The sequence below is a fragment of the Myotis davidii genome, unplaced genomic scaffold (assembly GCF_000327345.1).
Source record: "Myotis davidii unplaced genomic scaffold, ASM32734v1 scaffold284, whole genome shotgun sequence".
In the NCBI taxonomy this organism is placed as follows: Eukaryota; Metazoa; Chordata; class Mammalia; order Chiroptera; family Vespertilionidae; genus Myotis; species Myotis davidii.
In genome coordinates this window covers 1,881,874-1,898,577 of record NW_006295261.1, presented here as the reverse complement: position 1 = coordinate 1,898,577, position 16,704 = coordinate 1,881,874, and the positions used below count along the sequence as shown (strand labels likewise).

Genomic DNA, 16,704 nt, shown 5'->3' with positions numbered 1-16,704 from the left:
TCTTTATGCTGATATACCAAAATGAGGTTTATTATCTTCATCTATCATTGGGTGTAGTTAGCAAGTGGCACTTACTGGTTTCTGCTGTCTCCCTGAGTAGCGTGATTGTTTACCCTGGTTGGGGAGAAGTGCAAACCATTTACTCTTAGGGAAAAAAGGATTTAATAGATGGCTGAAAACTGTAGTTTAGCTCTCTGAGTTTCCCTATGCTACTTATCCTGGCTTATTAGCCTGTTTCAACTCTACTCTTTATATTTTTAATCCTCAATCCAGGATCATTTGCCTGCTCCCCCATTATTCCAATGAACTGTGGCAGAGATAACCAGTGCCATCTTTACTGCCCAGTTCTGTTACCTCTTTTCAGTTCTTTGATACCTTGTGATTTGCCTTCCTTCATGAAACTTTTCTCATTGAAGCTGCTTTCTTCTGATTATCTTTCTGTGCCCTATTAAGGTCTTCTATAGTTTCATTTACTCTCCCTCTTACGTATTGGATATTCTCCCCTTTCCTCCTCAGGCACACATAATTGTACACTTGTATAGTTATAATTTCTTCCTTTCAGTAATCTCATTTAATTCATTAATTCATCTACAACCTACAAATTTATGATGCCTCTTAAATCTGTATCTACCTTGTCTAATTCTTAAGTTTTAGCGCCATGCCTTTCCAGCCATAGTCTCAGGTCTCTCCCCCAAAAAGAGTTTCACTAGGACCTCTGAATTTGTGCCCCATTTTTTAGTGAGTCCAAAGTTAGTAAGATCTATGAGGTTATCAGAATACTAGTTTTAGAACTTCAAAATTGAGAACAAGAAAGGCTTAGTTAGCCATAAGGCTGAACTATAAAAGTTTGGTATCTAAGCTCTTCCTGTTGCCAGAGGGCTAGCTTTCACTGAACTCTTTAAAGCTAGAGACATTAGCATACCTGAGATATAGCCACACCCCAACACTGAGACCTGCCCTGGCCCATCACTCCCACATCTTGGCCACCTGGGCTTAGATGAAAGCTTGCTTTCTGATTTAAACTTGTCTATTTTTGAAAAGTTCCTCCTGGGAGCAGGAGTGGAATAGAAGGGGCCAATGAGGGGAAAAGGGGACATCTGTATACTTAACAACAATAAAGGAAGATAAATTAAAAAATAAAAAGTAAATGGAAGATGTATCCAAAAAAAAAATTCTTTCCCTCCCTTGAATAGTAATTACAATTATCTCCTGCCACTGGACAAATTTAAAAATGCAGCCCACAAAAACTACCCATCCTGACCTAGTCAAAAGTCTTAAACTTCACTTGTTATTTTGATCCCCCAAAAGCTATTTCCTGTACCTTTCTCAAGGTTTTTCTGTTCATACAGACATAATATAGCTTAAAATATGTATTATTCCTAACTGATTTGGAGAGGCTTTATATCTGCAGCCTCAGTCGCCTTGAAAATACTTTTCTGCCACACCCTTCACCCCCACTTCCACTTTTCCTCTTCCCCTGGCACTTACCCATTCTTTCTATCAAAATCTGAGCAAAACAGGACGACAGCCTCCCTCACTGGAGTTCAGGCAGAGAAAGCGTTTTTCCTGAGGACCAACCAGTAGCCCCACTAAAGCAATGAGCTGAGTCAGCACATGCTCAGTTCCTTCTTTTAAAACCACCAATCATATATAACTCCTCCCAGACAGTGACCTAGGGAGTGAAAGTCACCAAACAATTACTGTTTTTCTTCTTAGTCCTTTTGAAAAGTCAAAAGTTCCTCTCCCCTTCTTCAGACTGGAGTTTCTAGAGGCCCACCAAAAGTTTCTAGGGGTGCTACTAAGACAATTTCTACAATTTCAACTTCCATTTGTATTCTTTCCTGTAGTCTATCTGCCTGAGAAAGTATCAGTTTTCTACAGATTCTCCTGAACTGTTTTCCTTTTCAGGAATAAAAGTCTTATCTCGACCCCCAAAGAGAATGTAATTATGGTGCATTGCCCTAGGGTGTAAAAACTTCAAAGCTGTGCAAAACCTTTTGGACTCCTAACTGGGATAATTTGAAAAGGCAGGGTGAGCCCTAGCTGGTTTGGCTCAGTGGATAGAATGTTGGCCTGTAGACTGAAGGGTCCCAGGTTCAATTCCGATTAAGGGCACATACCTGGGTGTAGGAGGTGGGCAGGAGGCAGCTGGTCATTGATTCTCTCTCATTATTGATGTTTCTAACTCTCTCCCCTCTCCCTTCCTTTCTGAAATAAGTTTTTAAAAAATTAAAAGAAAGAGAAAAGGCAGGATGAGTATCTAGCAAAAGCAAAAGACTTAAAGAATGAAGTTAGACATTTTCTGATGAAAAATAATGTTAATTTGGCTTATGAACTTGTCTTTGAGCTCTGGTTTCATTAGTTAGGACATTGGGATATTTTTCATAAACTGAGTATCATTGTTTTGACATCTAATATTTAAAATATAAAATATACAGAATGCTAGGTTATGGGCAGTACCTTTTTTTTTAGTTTGAAAATATCTGTAAGAGTATATACAAACAAAGGAGTTTGAAGGTTTTTCCCACTTTATGAACCAAGGAGAAAAATGGAATAGTTAAAATAGCTTATTAAGAGATATTATTGGACTTTGAAATTTATGCTTAACTTTTTTTACTTATGAAAGTAATATGTACTCATTTTGACAAATAGAAACAACGTACAGATATATAAAGTAAAATTAAAAGTCGCCATCTTCCAGCTACCCCTCTCCAGTCCCACTTTCTAGAGATAGTCACTAGTAAGCCTTTGATATTTATCCTTAGTGGGGTTGTTTTTTGTACTTCTACAAATAGACTCACTGAGGGTGGCCTTCCCTTATAAATGGGAGAATTTGTCTGCACTGTGCCTTTTTTTTCTCTCCTAACAAATGTAAATGTGAGCATTTTCCGAAGTATATATTTAGAGACTTTCCATGGCTGCCTATATTCAGTGAAGGTGTGTTGTTAATTTGTCCCCACCATTTGATGGATTCCCTTTTTTTTTTTTACTGCCATTATAATTAATTTTATGGTGGACATTATTGAACCTATATCTTTTCACTAGAGACAGTCATTTTATGAAGAATAAATTCTTAGGATAAGCAGTTTGTAATTTCATAGGAGGTTTCCAAATTACCTTTCCTAAAATGTAAATATATATACCCATAGCAGTATAGGAAACAACTTATTTTCCAAAGCTCATGCTCATATATGATATCTTTTTTAATTTTGCCAAATTAATAAACAACACATACTATGGGTATATGTTTGGTGATTAGGAAGCTACATATTTCTTTATCATTGACCCATTTTAAAATTAGATTTTTATCATTAATTTCATTTTGATCCTTTGAAAATATTTTCTCTTTGAGTATATAGCAAGTATATACTTTGAGTAATATTTTCTCTTTGAGTAGGATAGTAAGAAGCTAAGAAAATTCCAGGACAAGCAGAATAAGGAAACTAAAATCCTATCTTCCCTAAACCAAGGATACTTACCAGTAAAAGGTTTTCACTTCTTCCCAACCCAGAGGGTAAATAGCTTAAATCACCGAACTCAGGAGACAGAAAAGAAATTAGTGTCATTTGCCAGCCACATCCAAGGACAGACAAATTAAGAGAATAAATCTCACTTTTTGGTTCATCAGCATAAAGTTGATGAATATCCTCCCTTAAGACCTCCCCTAAATGCCAGCTGTTAAAACCAATGAAAAGGAAGATCCCAATAAGCTTTCCCTCCAGTGAGTATGCCCATGCCATTCCCGTCCCCCCCCTCCCCCCCCAGGCTCCTATCTCCTAAACTCCAAGGAACCTCAGGAGACTTTGAACCAGGGAAGCAATTGGCAGTGGCAGCTCTTCCCAGGCTAACCCCATGAACCTGTCTCCAAGGCTCTCTTTTCTTTGACTTCCCTGTAAGCCAAAGCGACCCAGCCTAGGTTCTTCTGTTGCTTCTTCTATGCCCTTCCTTATTTCACTGTCCTAAGTGTGTTTTGCTGAACACAATAAATTCTTGCTTGCTTTTCTACATTTTGACTCGTGATTGAAATCTTTCCTTCAAGAAGAGCAGAACCCAGGCCTTGTCAATTCCCCGGTAACAATATCTTTTTTATTTTTGCCAAATTAACAAATGGCACATGGTATCTTGCTATTTTTATTCTTTTTTTAAATCCTCACTTGAGGATATTTTTCCATTGATTTTTAGAAAGTACGGAAGGAAGGGAGGAGGGGGAGAGAGTGAGAGAGAGAGAGAGAGAAAAACATAGATCGGAAAGAGACATCGATTGGCTGCCTCCCACACGTGCATAACCTGGGCCATAGAGCAAACCTGCAACTGAGGTCTACGTGCCCTAGGCTGGGAATTGAGCCTAAGAGACCAGTTGGTGTGCAGGCTCTAACCACTGAGAACACAGTCCAGGGCACCCATTTTTAAAATTAGATTTTTATCATTAATTTGATCTTGAATCTTTAAAAATATTTTCTCTTTACAGTGATTAGAATATAATCTCAATCAAATAATCAATTAAGCTATATGACTGAATTTTATGATATCCCAGTTTTCATGATAACATAGAACAAATTTTTCCCGTGGTAAATTCCAGTGTTGTTCTGTTTTATTGATCCTTTAACAGTTAAGAGAAGAAAGCCGGAGGCTGGCTTTGGCTGCCAAAAGAGAAAAGCGAAAGGAGAAGAGAAGAAAGAAAAAGGAAGAACAAAGAAGAAAACTAGAAGAAATTGAAGCGAAAAATAAAGAGAACTTTGAACTCCAAGCTGCTCAAGAAAAAGAAAAGCATAAAGTTGAAGGTATTTTTCTCTACAAACCATCTAATTTTTTTCATATAATACATTGTATTGAAAATTATATTTTTAAAATATCAGTAACTTAGGTAAAATTAGATTTCTAAATTAATAAGCCCTTAAAGTATTTGTGTGCTATTTTTATTTATAGACTTCTCTCTAGCTTTTTTTATTATGAAGATAAATTAAAATGATAAAACACCTGAATACACTTTACCTAGGTTTTAATAAAAGTAAGCGTTTTACCCATTTACTTCAATTTCTTTTCCTCTAAATATGCATACATATTTTTTCTAAGCTATCTGAAAGTAAATTGCAGACATTCTGACATTGTACCTATAAAACTTCAACATACACCTGACATTTGCTTACATAATCGTACTACCTAAAAAAAATTAACAGTAATTTGGTAATATTATCTATAATCCAGACCATATTCAGACTTTTCTCAAATGAGGAAATTATTTTTAATGAGGTTCTAGTTAAAGATTATTTGAGATGATATTCTGAAGAAGAACCATCACTGCTAAATTACCAAATATGTATGCAGTGTGTGTGTGTGTATTCTACCTCCTCCAGCCTTTTAATTTGAAAAAAATTTGAACTAAAGAAATGTTTAAGGATTAGTATTTTGAACACCTGAATATCACCTAGATTGTTAAAAGGTTTTGGTACATTTGTTTATCTTTATTCCTCTTTTTTTGAACAGTTTGCTTTTTGTAAGATGTATGTATCATGCGAAATCGCCCAGATTATTATTTCCCAGAAAAACAACATATTTTACATAACCACAATAACATTATAACATCCAAGAAATTTAATTATATAAAACATTCAATATACAGTATATAGTCACATTTATAAAATTGTCCCCCAAATAATTCTTACACTTGCCTATTATGCATTGTTTAGGACTTAGAGACATAGAATAGATCAGTCATATTTATCTCCTTATGATGAATGCTGGAATGCCTGATGATTTTATGTCTAATAGAAGCAAATAACACCTGGTTTTCTTTCTTGAAGTGCTTAAAGATAAATATATTCTAAGAATTCTTAGAATTTGCTAATTCATTATTGGTACTTTTACAGATGAGCCTGAAGTCTTGACAGAGCCTCCAAGTGCCACAACCACTACTACTATAGGTATATCTGCAACCTGGACAACTTTGGCAGGTTCCCATGGTAAAAGAAATAATACCATAACTACAACCAGTTCAAAGAGGAAAAACAGGAAAAATAAAATGACTCCAGAAAACGTTCAAATTATATTTGATGATCCACTACCAATCTCATACAGTCAGCCAGAGAAGGTGAACGGAGCAGAGTCAAAAAGTAGCAGTACCAGCGAGAGTGGGGACAGTGATAACATGAGGATTTCCAGCTGCAGTGATGAAAGTAGTAACAGCAATAGCAGCCGAAAGAGTGACAATCATTCACCTGCTGTGGTTACTACCGCTTTGACCAACAAGAAACAGCCATCAGTTCTGGTTACATTTCCAAAGGAGGAGAGAAAATCTGTTTCTGGCAAGGCTTCAATAAAGTTAGTTCCAATTTTTATTTTTATAATTTATAGTATCATGAAATGCTTGTTGCTAAATTTTTTTATAAATCCAGTAAAGAACAGCAGAACAAGAATTTGCCTTTGTTTTGACAACACAATTTCATTTGATTTGAAAAATAAGCTACTTTTTAGATTTTATATTAATGAGAGATAAAATTATTTTTACTATGTAATTTATTCATTTTGTTAAACTTAGCCCATAAAAAGTATTGATTATGGGTACTCAGTGATTATTATTGTGATTAAACTCCTCTAAATTTTAACTCTAGATAGCATCTTTTTTTGTTGTTGTTAATTCTCACTGGAGGATATTTTTCCATTGATTTTTAGAGAAAGTGAAAGGTTGGGGGTGGAGAGAGAGGAAAAACCACCTCCAGCATGCACATGCCCCAACTGGGGGAAAAGGGCAAACTCTAAACCGAAGTATATACCTTTGACCGGGAATCGAACCAATAACCCATAAGTGCTCAGGCTGATGCTCTAACCACTTACCACACTGACCAGAGCTATTTTCTCCTTTTTTTTTTGCTCAGCCCCTACCCCACCAGCATCTGTCAACCTGCTTTCTATGAGTCTCTCTCTGTTTTGCTTATAAGTTCATTTTGTTCATTAGATTCCACATATGAGTGAAATTATATTCTACTTGTCTGTCTCTGACTGGCTTATTTCACACAGTGGTCGGCAAACTGCGGCTTGCGAGCCACATGTGGCTCGCAAGCCGCAGTTTGCCGGCCACTGATAATGCTTTCCAGGTTCATCTTTGCTGTTGCCAAGTGTAAGGTTAGCTTTTTATGGCCAAGTAGTAGTCCATTGTGTAAATATACCATAGTTTTTTTTTTTTATCCATTCATTTACTGATGAACACTTGGGCTGCTTCCAAATCTTGGCTATTGTAAATAATGCTGCAATGAACATAGGTGTCGATATATTGTTTTGAATTAGTGTTTCAGGTTTCTTTGTATTAATTCCCAGATGTGGAATCCCTGGGTATTAAGGCAGTTTGTTTTTTTTTTAATTTTTTTGACATAACTCCATACAGCTTGTCACAGTGGCTGCACCAATCTGCATTCCCACTGTACACGAGAGTTCCCTTTTTTTCACATTCTGGCCAACACTTGTTTGTTGGTTTATTGATGACAGCCATTCTGACAGGGGTAAGGTGCTATCTCCTTTTGGTTTTAATTAGCATTTCTCTGATGATTAATGACCTTGAGCATCTTTTCATGGGTCTATTTGCCTTCTGTATATCCCTTTGGAGAAGTGTCTATTCACATTTTTTGCCCATTATTTAATTGGATTGTTTTTTATGTGGCGAGCTGTATAAATTCTTTATAAATTTTGGGCTATTAACCCATTATCAGATATATCGGCAAATATGTTCTCCCATTCAGTGGGTTGTCTTTTCAGTTTGTTGAAGGTTTCCTTGCTATATAAAAACTTTTTAATATGTTGTAGTCCCCTTTGTTTACATTTTTTCTTTTGTTTTTCCTTGCCCTAGGACCGTGGTCGGCAAACTGCGGCTCTTTGGCCCCTTGAGTGTGGCTCTTCCTAAGCCTTAGGAGTACCCTAATTAAGTTAATAACAGTGTACCTACCTATATAGTTTAAGTTTAAAAAATGTGGCTCTCAAAAGAAATTTCAGTCGTTATACTGTTAATATTTGGCTCTGTTGACTAATGAGTTTGCCGACCACTGCCCTAGGAGATATATAAGAAAACATGTTGTTATGAGAAATGTCCAAGATTTTACTGCCTATGTTTTCTTCTAGGATTTTTATGGTTTCAAGTCTAACATTTATCTTAAAACCATTTTGAGTTTATTCTTGTGCATGGTGTAAGAAGGTGGTCTAGTTTCATTTTTTTCATGTATCTGTCCAATATTTCCAGTACCATTTACTGAATAGATTATCTCTACCCCACTGTATATTTTTGCCTCCTTTCTTAAATATTGACCATAGCCCTGGCTGGTGTGTCGCAGTGGTTAGAAAAGGGGTCTCTGGTTTGATTCCTGGTCCAGGGCACATACCTGGGTTGCAGGTTCGATTCCTGCCCTGGTATGGGTACATGGGGGAATCAACCAATCTATGTATGGAAGTCTCTCTCTATCTTTCTCTAATTCTCCCAATCTACTCCATCCCTGCCCCTCCCTTCCACTCTTTAAAATTCAATGTAAAAATATCTTCAGGTGAGATTAACAAAACAAAAAGCATTCATTGATTGTAAAGATGTTGGTTTATTCTGGACTCTATATTCTGTTCCAGTAATATATATGTCTGTTTTTATGCTAGTACCATGCTATTTTGATTACTATGTCCTTGTACTATAGTTTGATATTAAGTAGCTTGATTCCTCCAACTTTGTTCTTCTTTCTCAAGGTTGCTGTTGCTGTTTGGAGTCTTTTGTGGTTCCATATAAATTTTTGGAATATTTGTTCTAGTACTGTGAAATATGCCATTGGTATTTTGATAGGAATTGAGTTGAATCTATAGATGATTTTGGATAGTATGGACATTTTAGTGATGTTAATTCTTTTAATCCATGGACATGATATATGCTTCTACTTGTTTGTATCTTCTTCAGTTTATTTCTTGAGTGTCTTATAGTTTTCTGAGTACAAGTCTTTTATATCCTTGGTTAAATTTATTTCTAGGTATTTTAGTCTTTTTGAAGCAATTGTGAATGGGAATGTTTTCTTAGTTTCCCTTTCTGATAGTTCATTATTGATGTATAAATATATGCCACTGATTTCTGTATATTTATTTTGTATCTTGGTGGAATCTTTAGGTTCTATATACACAGTATCATGTCATCTGCAAATAATGACAATTTTAATTTTTTCCAATTTGGATTCCTTTTATTTCTTCTTCTTGTCTGATTGTTGTGGATAGGATTTTTAGTACTATGTTGAATAAGAATGGTGAAAGCATGCATCCCTGTCTTATTCCTGATCTTAAGGGAAACACTTCTAGTTTTTATCCATTGAGTATGATGTTGGCTGTGGGTTTGTCATATATGGCCTTTATTGTGCTATGTTCCCTCTATTCCCACTTTGCTGAGAGATTTTATCATAAATGGTTGCTGGATTTTATCAGATGCTTTTTCTGTGTCTATTGATATTATCATGTGGTTTTATCTTTCATTTTGTTTAAGTGGTATATCCCATTTACTGATGTACCGATATTTTATCAACCTTGCATCTCCAGAACAAATCCCACTTGGTTATGGTTTATGGTCTTTTTAATATGTTGCTGGATCAAGGTTGCTAATATTGTGTTGAGGATTTTATCATCTCAGTTCATCAGGGATATTGGCCTATAATTTTCTTTCTTTGTAATGGCTTTATCTGGTTTTGAAATTATAGGATAATGCTGGCCTCATAAAATGAGCTTGGGACTCTTCCGTCCTCTTGAATTTTTTTAATAGCTTGAGAAGGATAGGTGTTAATTATTTGAATGTTTGGTAAAATTCATCTGTGAAGCCATCTGGTCCAGGAGTTTTGTTTATTGGGAGGTGTCCCTACTGGGGATGTGCCCGCAACCAAGGTACATGCCTTTGATTGGAATCGAATCTGGGACCCTTTGGTCTGCAGGCCGATGCTCTATCCACTGAGCCAAACTGGTTAGGGCTTACTTTTTTTAAATTACTGCTTCAATGTCATTAGTTGTAATCTGTCTATTCAGATGCTCTGACTCTTCCTGATCCAGTTTTAGAAGATTGTATATTTCTAGGAATTTTATCTATTTCTTCCAGATTGTCCAATTTGTTGGCATATAGTTATTTTCTAGAAATTATCTTTTAAAATATTTTCATATTATGCTAAGTATTGAAAAATGAAAAGTAAATTTGTTATTTGGGTACCATGTTCATTCTAAAAATAAATAAAACAATTGCCCAACGGGTATGGTTCAGTGGTTGAGCATCACCCTATGAACCTGGAAGTCATGATTCGATTCCCAGTCAGGACATGCTTGGGTTGTTGGCTTGTTCCCCAGTAGGAGGCATGCAGGAGAAAACTGATCAATGATTCTCTCTCATCATTGATGTTTATCTCTCTCCCTCTCCCTTCCTCTCTGAAATCAATAAAAATATATTTTAAATAAAACAATAAAGTGATGTAAATGATTGCCTTTATCGTTTAAAAATTCTACATCTGCTCTATATTTAATGTACTTATCCTTTCTCTGTTAAAGATTGTCAGAGACTGTCACTGAAGTGACCAGTAATTCTCTGTCCACTTGCACAAAATCGGGTCCATCTCCCCTTTCTTCTCCAAATGGGAAGTTAACTGTAGCAAGTCCTAAGCGAGGACAAAAGAGGGAAGAAGGATGGAAAGAAGTTGTAAGAAGGTAAGTACTTGTTTCCTTGATTGTTTTTCTCAGTTTTTAAATATGCTCTATTTAAAATTAAAATATGGATTATTACCTTACAGTTAAATTCCTCCAAGTATTTCAGAGGTTGCAGACTGGTGGCCCAAGGCCGAATATCGCTAACAGAGACGATCTACATCATATTTTAGATGATAAAAACACACAACAGCATATGTTAATATTCTTAAAAATTAGGAGCTTTTTACATAAAAAGATGACTATTATCTGCTTAATCCTTATAGGTAGTGGTATTTGATAGAAAACTCATGTAAGTTTTTTAAGGTGAAAGATAGATGGTGTTTTGTTCAGATTTGTAATCTCAGAGCCCAGGTAATGTCTAATGCATGCTTGTAAGTATTTGAAGAATGAGTAAATATTGGTTTTAAACTTTACTACACACCCAGAAAGGATTTTAAATCTTTGATAACCTAGTTAAAGAACTCCCTAGAAATTCCATCAAAAAATTGGACTTTTGATTATTTGAAGCAACAGCTTTTTTTATCTCTGTCTTTTTCTCACACATACACATTAACTTACTCACATACACTATTGTAGTCATTGAAATCACAACATCTAAGTACTCTGTACGAAAATAAGGTAATTCAGTTTTTTCCATGTGCAGTTTTATATTGTGATTACAAAGACATTCCTAGCATTTCAAAATAATAATCACTGATTCATTATTCTCTTTAGGGAAGAAGGAATATTCAAGAAATTTAGATATGTATATAAAAGGGCAGCGGTAATATCTTACCTTTTTAAAATATAACTTTTAAATATGTTTTCATTGATTTTAGAGAGAGGAAGAGAAAAGGAGAACAAACATCAATAAGCCATGGATTGGCTGCCTCCTGCACGCGCCCTACATGGGGATCAAACCCGCAACCCGGGCATGTGTCTTAACCAGGAATTGAACCATGACTTCCTGGTTCATAGGTCGACACTCAATCACTGAGCCATGTCAGCCGGGCTGTTTTGCTTTTTTTTAAATCTCAGTGGGTTCTGTTTCTCATACTACTGAACATTCTTTTAGTGAGTCGCTATGTCTGGATAATTTTAATGCCTCCAGAAGAATGCAGGGAAACAAATTTTTAATGTCATCCTTTCAGCTGCATATTAGAGAATAAAAAGAAGAATGTGAACCAATCACCTGAATGTGCCCACAAGAAACCATTCTTACCTCCTTGGGCTGGATTAGATGCTCTAACCACTGTTTATTTAGTTTATCTTATTAAACCACTCTAGGCATGGTATTATAGCTCTAACTTGGTGTCTACATAGTCAATATACATATGGGCAGAAACCCATGTCTCTCTTATTTGCTATTTTATTTGCATTAGCACAGTGCATGTCTACATAGTATGTACTTTACACATATTAATGAAGAATGAAAATCAACAAAACAATCTTTCGTCATTATATTTTACCTGTTTCCCCCCCTCCCCTCCTTTCCCTTTCCCTTCAGTCCCCTCCTGTCCCTCCCCTCCTTTTTCCTGTAATTCCTAGTTGCCTTTTATCACCTAGAGTGAGAATAGATAGAAAACGCTTATTCAACAAAAATCTATTCTGTGTTTTCAAAAACATATTTTAGTAGTACTCTCTCTTAGTTTAATGACAACCACTGAAACTAATGATTTATTTTAATTTATCTTTGCAACTTTTAAACAGGTCGAAGAAAGTATCTGTTCCATCAACTGTGATATCCAGAGTGATTGGAAGAGGAGGCTGTAATATTAATGCTATTCGGGAGTTCACGGGTGCACACATAGATATTGATAAGCAGAAAGACAAGACGGGAGACCGGATAATAACTATAAGGCAAAATTTTATCTCTTATGTTTTCTTCCTTTGTGTTATATTGCACTATAGATTAATGAAATACAAGCATTTGAGTTTTCAATGGAACTTTGCATTTAATAGCATACTTTTTAAAAATTGGAATTTTAGAAAATAACCTTTATAATTTTTTCACATGAAGTATTTCAAAGGGCTTTGAAGGCATATTTCTTGTGTGCAACAAAAGTTTAGATAATCTTTTTCTTACATAATTGTTCATATGACATTCTTAAAATTTATTCTGAGACTTTTAAAAATAATTCCTTAACACATTTTAAGCAGGTTTTCATTTTTCTTTTAAGTTAGCATTTGAACTTTGGTATTCTGAGATTTTGTCCTTAGAATATGAGCTCATAATAGATTTAAACTTGAAGTGGATATTTGTCTTGAAGTGAATATGTGTGTACCTGAATACCCTTAACATAAAGATGAAATTCTGAGGAACCATAAGTGTGGTGCCCTTCACAGTAACAGGAGACCTGAACTGATAGTTTTATAGCTTACCGTGTGTTTATTCTCCTCTCCTAGCTTGTGTTCTCTCCCTGGACTAGGTCGGTGGTCACAGTCTGCCTTATCTAGAGCAGAGGAAAGCAGATACCATTTATAAGGAATTTCCCCTTTAGGTTTTTTTTTTTAATATATTTTTATTTATTTCTGAGAAGAAGGGAGAGGGAGAGAGAGATAGAAACATCAGTGATGAGAGAGAATCATTGATCGACTGCCTTCTGCACAACCCACACTGGGGATTGAGCCTGCAACCTGGGCATGGGCGCTGACTGGGAATTGAGCTGTGATCTCCTGGGTCATAGGTTGACACTCAACCACTGAGCCATGCCAGCTGGGCCCCGTTAGGGTTTTTGCTATCAAATATTTTCCTGAAGAAACAACACTTAGGGTTTGACCTTATTAATATTGTTTGTATTATCAGGATTCCTTTCATTTTGAGACATTATTCCAGAGAATTATAATAATTGTTCTACTAGAGAAACCACTAATAAGTATGTCATAGATGGAGTTATCTTAAGTACCAGGATTTAAAATAAAATACTGTTTTCTTGCTCAGTTCTATTATTTTCCTTGTTTACTTTGCTTTTAGTATTGATCAACTGTTTAACTTACAGAAACATTATAGATTAAATATTTACGTGCAATAGTATTCTATCGTAGGAAAATTATTTTTTAATCCAAGGAAACAATAGTAAATGGAATTTATAGAAAATAAGTCACTATTCCTTTGTAAAATATAGTGGCTTTTCAGGACATTGTATGGCTTTATTTGCAGAATACCTTAAGAGTTGGCTATTGTTCTCTCTGTGTACGGATATACACACATGCTAATGAATTTAGGCTTTACGTATTTAAAAATAGACCTAATTTTTTTTTGTCAACCTACAGGGGTGGCACTGAATCAACAAGACAAGCAACTCAGTTGATCAATGCTCTGATCAAGGATCCAGACAAAGAAATTGATGAACTTATTCCAAAGAATCGTTTGAAAAGCTCAGTAAATTCCAAAATAGGGTCCTCAGCACCTACCACCACTGCTGCTAACAGTTCCTTAATGGGAATTAAAATGACGACTGTAGCTCTGTCATCAACATCTCAAACTGCCACAGCACTCACTGTGCCTGCAATTTCTTCTGCATCTACTCACAAAACCATTAAGAACCCAGTGAATAATGTGAGGCCTGGTTTTCCAGTTTCTCTTCCATTAGCATATCCTCCTCCTCAATTTGCACATGCTTTGCTTGCTGCTCAGACTTTCCAGCAGATCCGTCCACCAAGGTTGCCCATGACCCACTTTGGAGGTACTTTTCCACCAGCTCAATCCACTTGGGGTCCTTTTCCTGTCAGGCCTTTGAGCCCTGCCAGAGCTACTAACTCACCTAAGCCTCACATGGTGCCTCGCCATAGCAATCAGAATAGCAGTGGTTCTCAGGTGAATTCAGCAGGTTCTTTAACTTCAAGTCCAACAACTACAACCAGTTCATCAGCTTCAACGGTGCCTGGTACATCTACAAATGGCAGTCCAAGTTCACCTTCTGTCAGAAGGCAGCTTTTTGTCACAGTTGTGAAGACATCCAATGCCACCACCACAACGGTAACAACCACAGCAAGCAACAACAGCACTGCACCCACAAATGCCACATATCCCATGCCTACTGCCAAAGAACACTACCCAGTATCATCCCCATCTTCCCCATCACCACCAGCTCAGCCAGGAGGGGTTTCTAGAAATAGCCCTTTGGATTGTGGAACAGCATCTCCAAATAAAGGGGCATCTTCCTCTGAACAGGAAGCAGGTAGTCCTCCAGTAGTAGAAACAGTAAATAATAGACCTTCAAACAGCAGCAGTTCTGGGAGTTCATCAGTTCATTCTGTTCAGCAACAACCTCCAGGATCTGTTTCTCAGGAGCCAAGACCACCTCTTCAGCAGTCTCAGGTTCCTCCTCCGGAGGTTAGAATGACTGTTCCTCCTTTAGCAACAAGTTCTGCTCCGGTGGCAGTGCCTTCTACTGCCCCAGTGACTTACCCCATGCCCCAGACACAAATGGGATGCTCCCAGCCTGCTCCAAAAATGGAAACCCCTGCTATTAGACCACCCTCTCATGGCACAACTGCCCCTCATAAGAATCCAGCTCCAGTTCAGAATTCATCTGTTGCAGTCCTCATTGTCAATCACATTAAAAGACCTCACAGTGTTCCCTCTTCTGTTCAGCTATCTTTGACCTTAAGTACACAAAGTGCTTGTCAAAATTCAGTACATCCAGCAAATAAGCCAATTGCCCCCAATTTCAGTGCACCCTTACCATTTGGGCCCTTTAGCACATTGTTTGAAAACAGTCCTACTTCTCATGCCTTCTGGGGAGGATCAGTTGTTTCATCTCAGTCAACACCAGAATCTATGCTATCAGGAAAATCCTCATATTTGCCAAATTCAGATCCTTTACATCAGTCTGATACTTCCAAAGCTCCAGGTTTTAGACCACCATTACAGAGACCTGCTCCAAGTCCCTCAGGTAAGTTTGTATTTTCTGATATTCCGCAGCTGCTCATTTACACAAGTGATGTGAAAACTCATAGCCATTTTCTAATATTTTTACTCTAGGCCAGGTAGACAGAAATTGCTGTATTTTTTAAACTCAAGTGTTCTAATCTTTTTAGAAGTATAATGGATTTTATTTTGAATTTCCCATAAATAAACTTATCAGGTATATTTTTCTCTCAATGTAAAAAGTCTCTTATGTTTTAATTTATTAAGGTAATACCATTTTGTTAATTATATTTTATTTCAAATTGTATTTTATTTCAAATAAAATATAATTAACAAAAGAATTTTAATATTTGATTTCATTTGATTATCTTTTTTAAAATAATGAGAAAAATATACAGGTACCTAGTTTAATAGGGTTGCTACTAACCACATGTGCTATTTAAAGTTAAATAAAATTGAAGATGGTAGTCAAGCTGGTCATATTTCTTTTTATTTTAATTTGTTTTTCCAGTTTCATTTAAGTATAATTGACATTACTGTATAAGTTTAAGCTGTATAGCATAATGGTTTGACTTACATATATTGTGAGTTGATTACTGCTGTTAGCATACATCGTTTCATAGGGGCCTAATAAAAAGCAAAACTTTTTTTTGTGTTGAGAATTCTTAGGATTTACTGTCTCTTAATAACTTTCATATACACACATACACACACACACACACACACACGCACACACACACCCCTGATCGTGCAGGAGGCAGCCAGTCAATGATTCTCTCTCATCATTGAGGTTTCTATCTCCCTCTCCTTTCCTCTCTGAAATTATATATATACATACACACACACACACACCAATGTTAAGTGTAGTCATCATGGTGTACATTACGTTCCTAGTACTTATTTACCTTATACTACAAGTTCATACCTTTGACCACCTTCCACCATTATCCTACTCTCCCAAATTTGATCTGTTTTTCTAGAGTTTGTTTATTTTTAAATTCCACATACAAGTGGATTCACAGTATTGGTCTTTCTCTGTCTGGCTTATTTCACTTAGTGTACTTCCCTCACTGTCCACCCATGTAGTAAAAAATGGCAGGATTTTCTTTTTTATGGCTGAATAAAATTCATATATATGTGTGTGTATACTATATATATCCTATATAATA

General features: G+C 36.1%; 1 protein-coding gene across 6 annotated transcripts in view; it reads left to right on the top strand.

Annotated features, from left to right (window-relative positions):
- ANKRD17 (ankyrin repeat domain 17) overlaps window positions 1-16,704 on the top strand; it is a 170,723-nt gene that overhangs the window by 133,038 nt on the left and 20,981 nt on the right. For all 6 annotated transcript variants that reach the window (XM_015567935.1, XM_015567934.1, XM_015567936.1 and 3 more), the window contains 5 exons: window positions 4,610-4,781; window positions 5,868-6,318; window positions 10,528-10,683; window positions 12,373-12,522; window positions 13,936-15,560. In XM_015567935.1, the coding sequence (XP_015423421.1) occupies window positions 4,610-4,781; window positions 5,868-6,318; window positions 10,528-10,683; window positions 12,373-12,522; window positions 13,936-15,560 (2,554 nt within the window). The remainder of the gene's footprint in view (window positions 1-4,609; window positions 4,782-5,867; window positions 6,319-10,527; window positions 10,684-12,372; window positions 12,523-13,935; window positions 15,561-16,704) is intronic.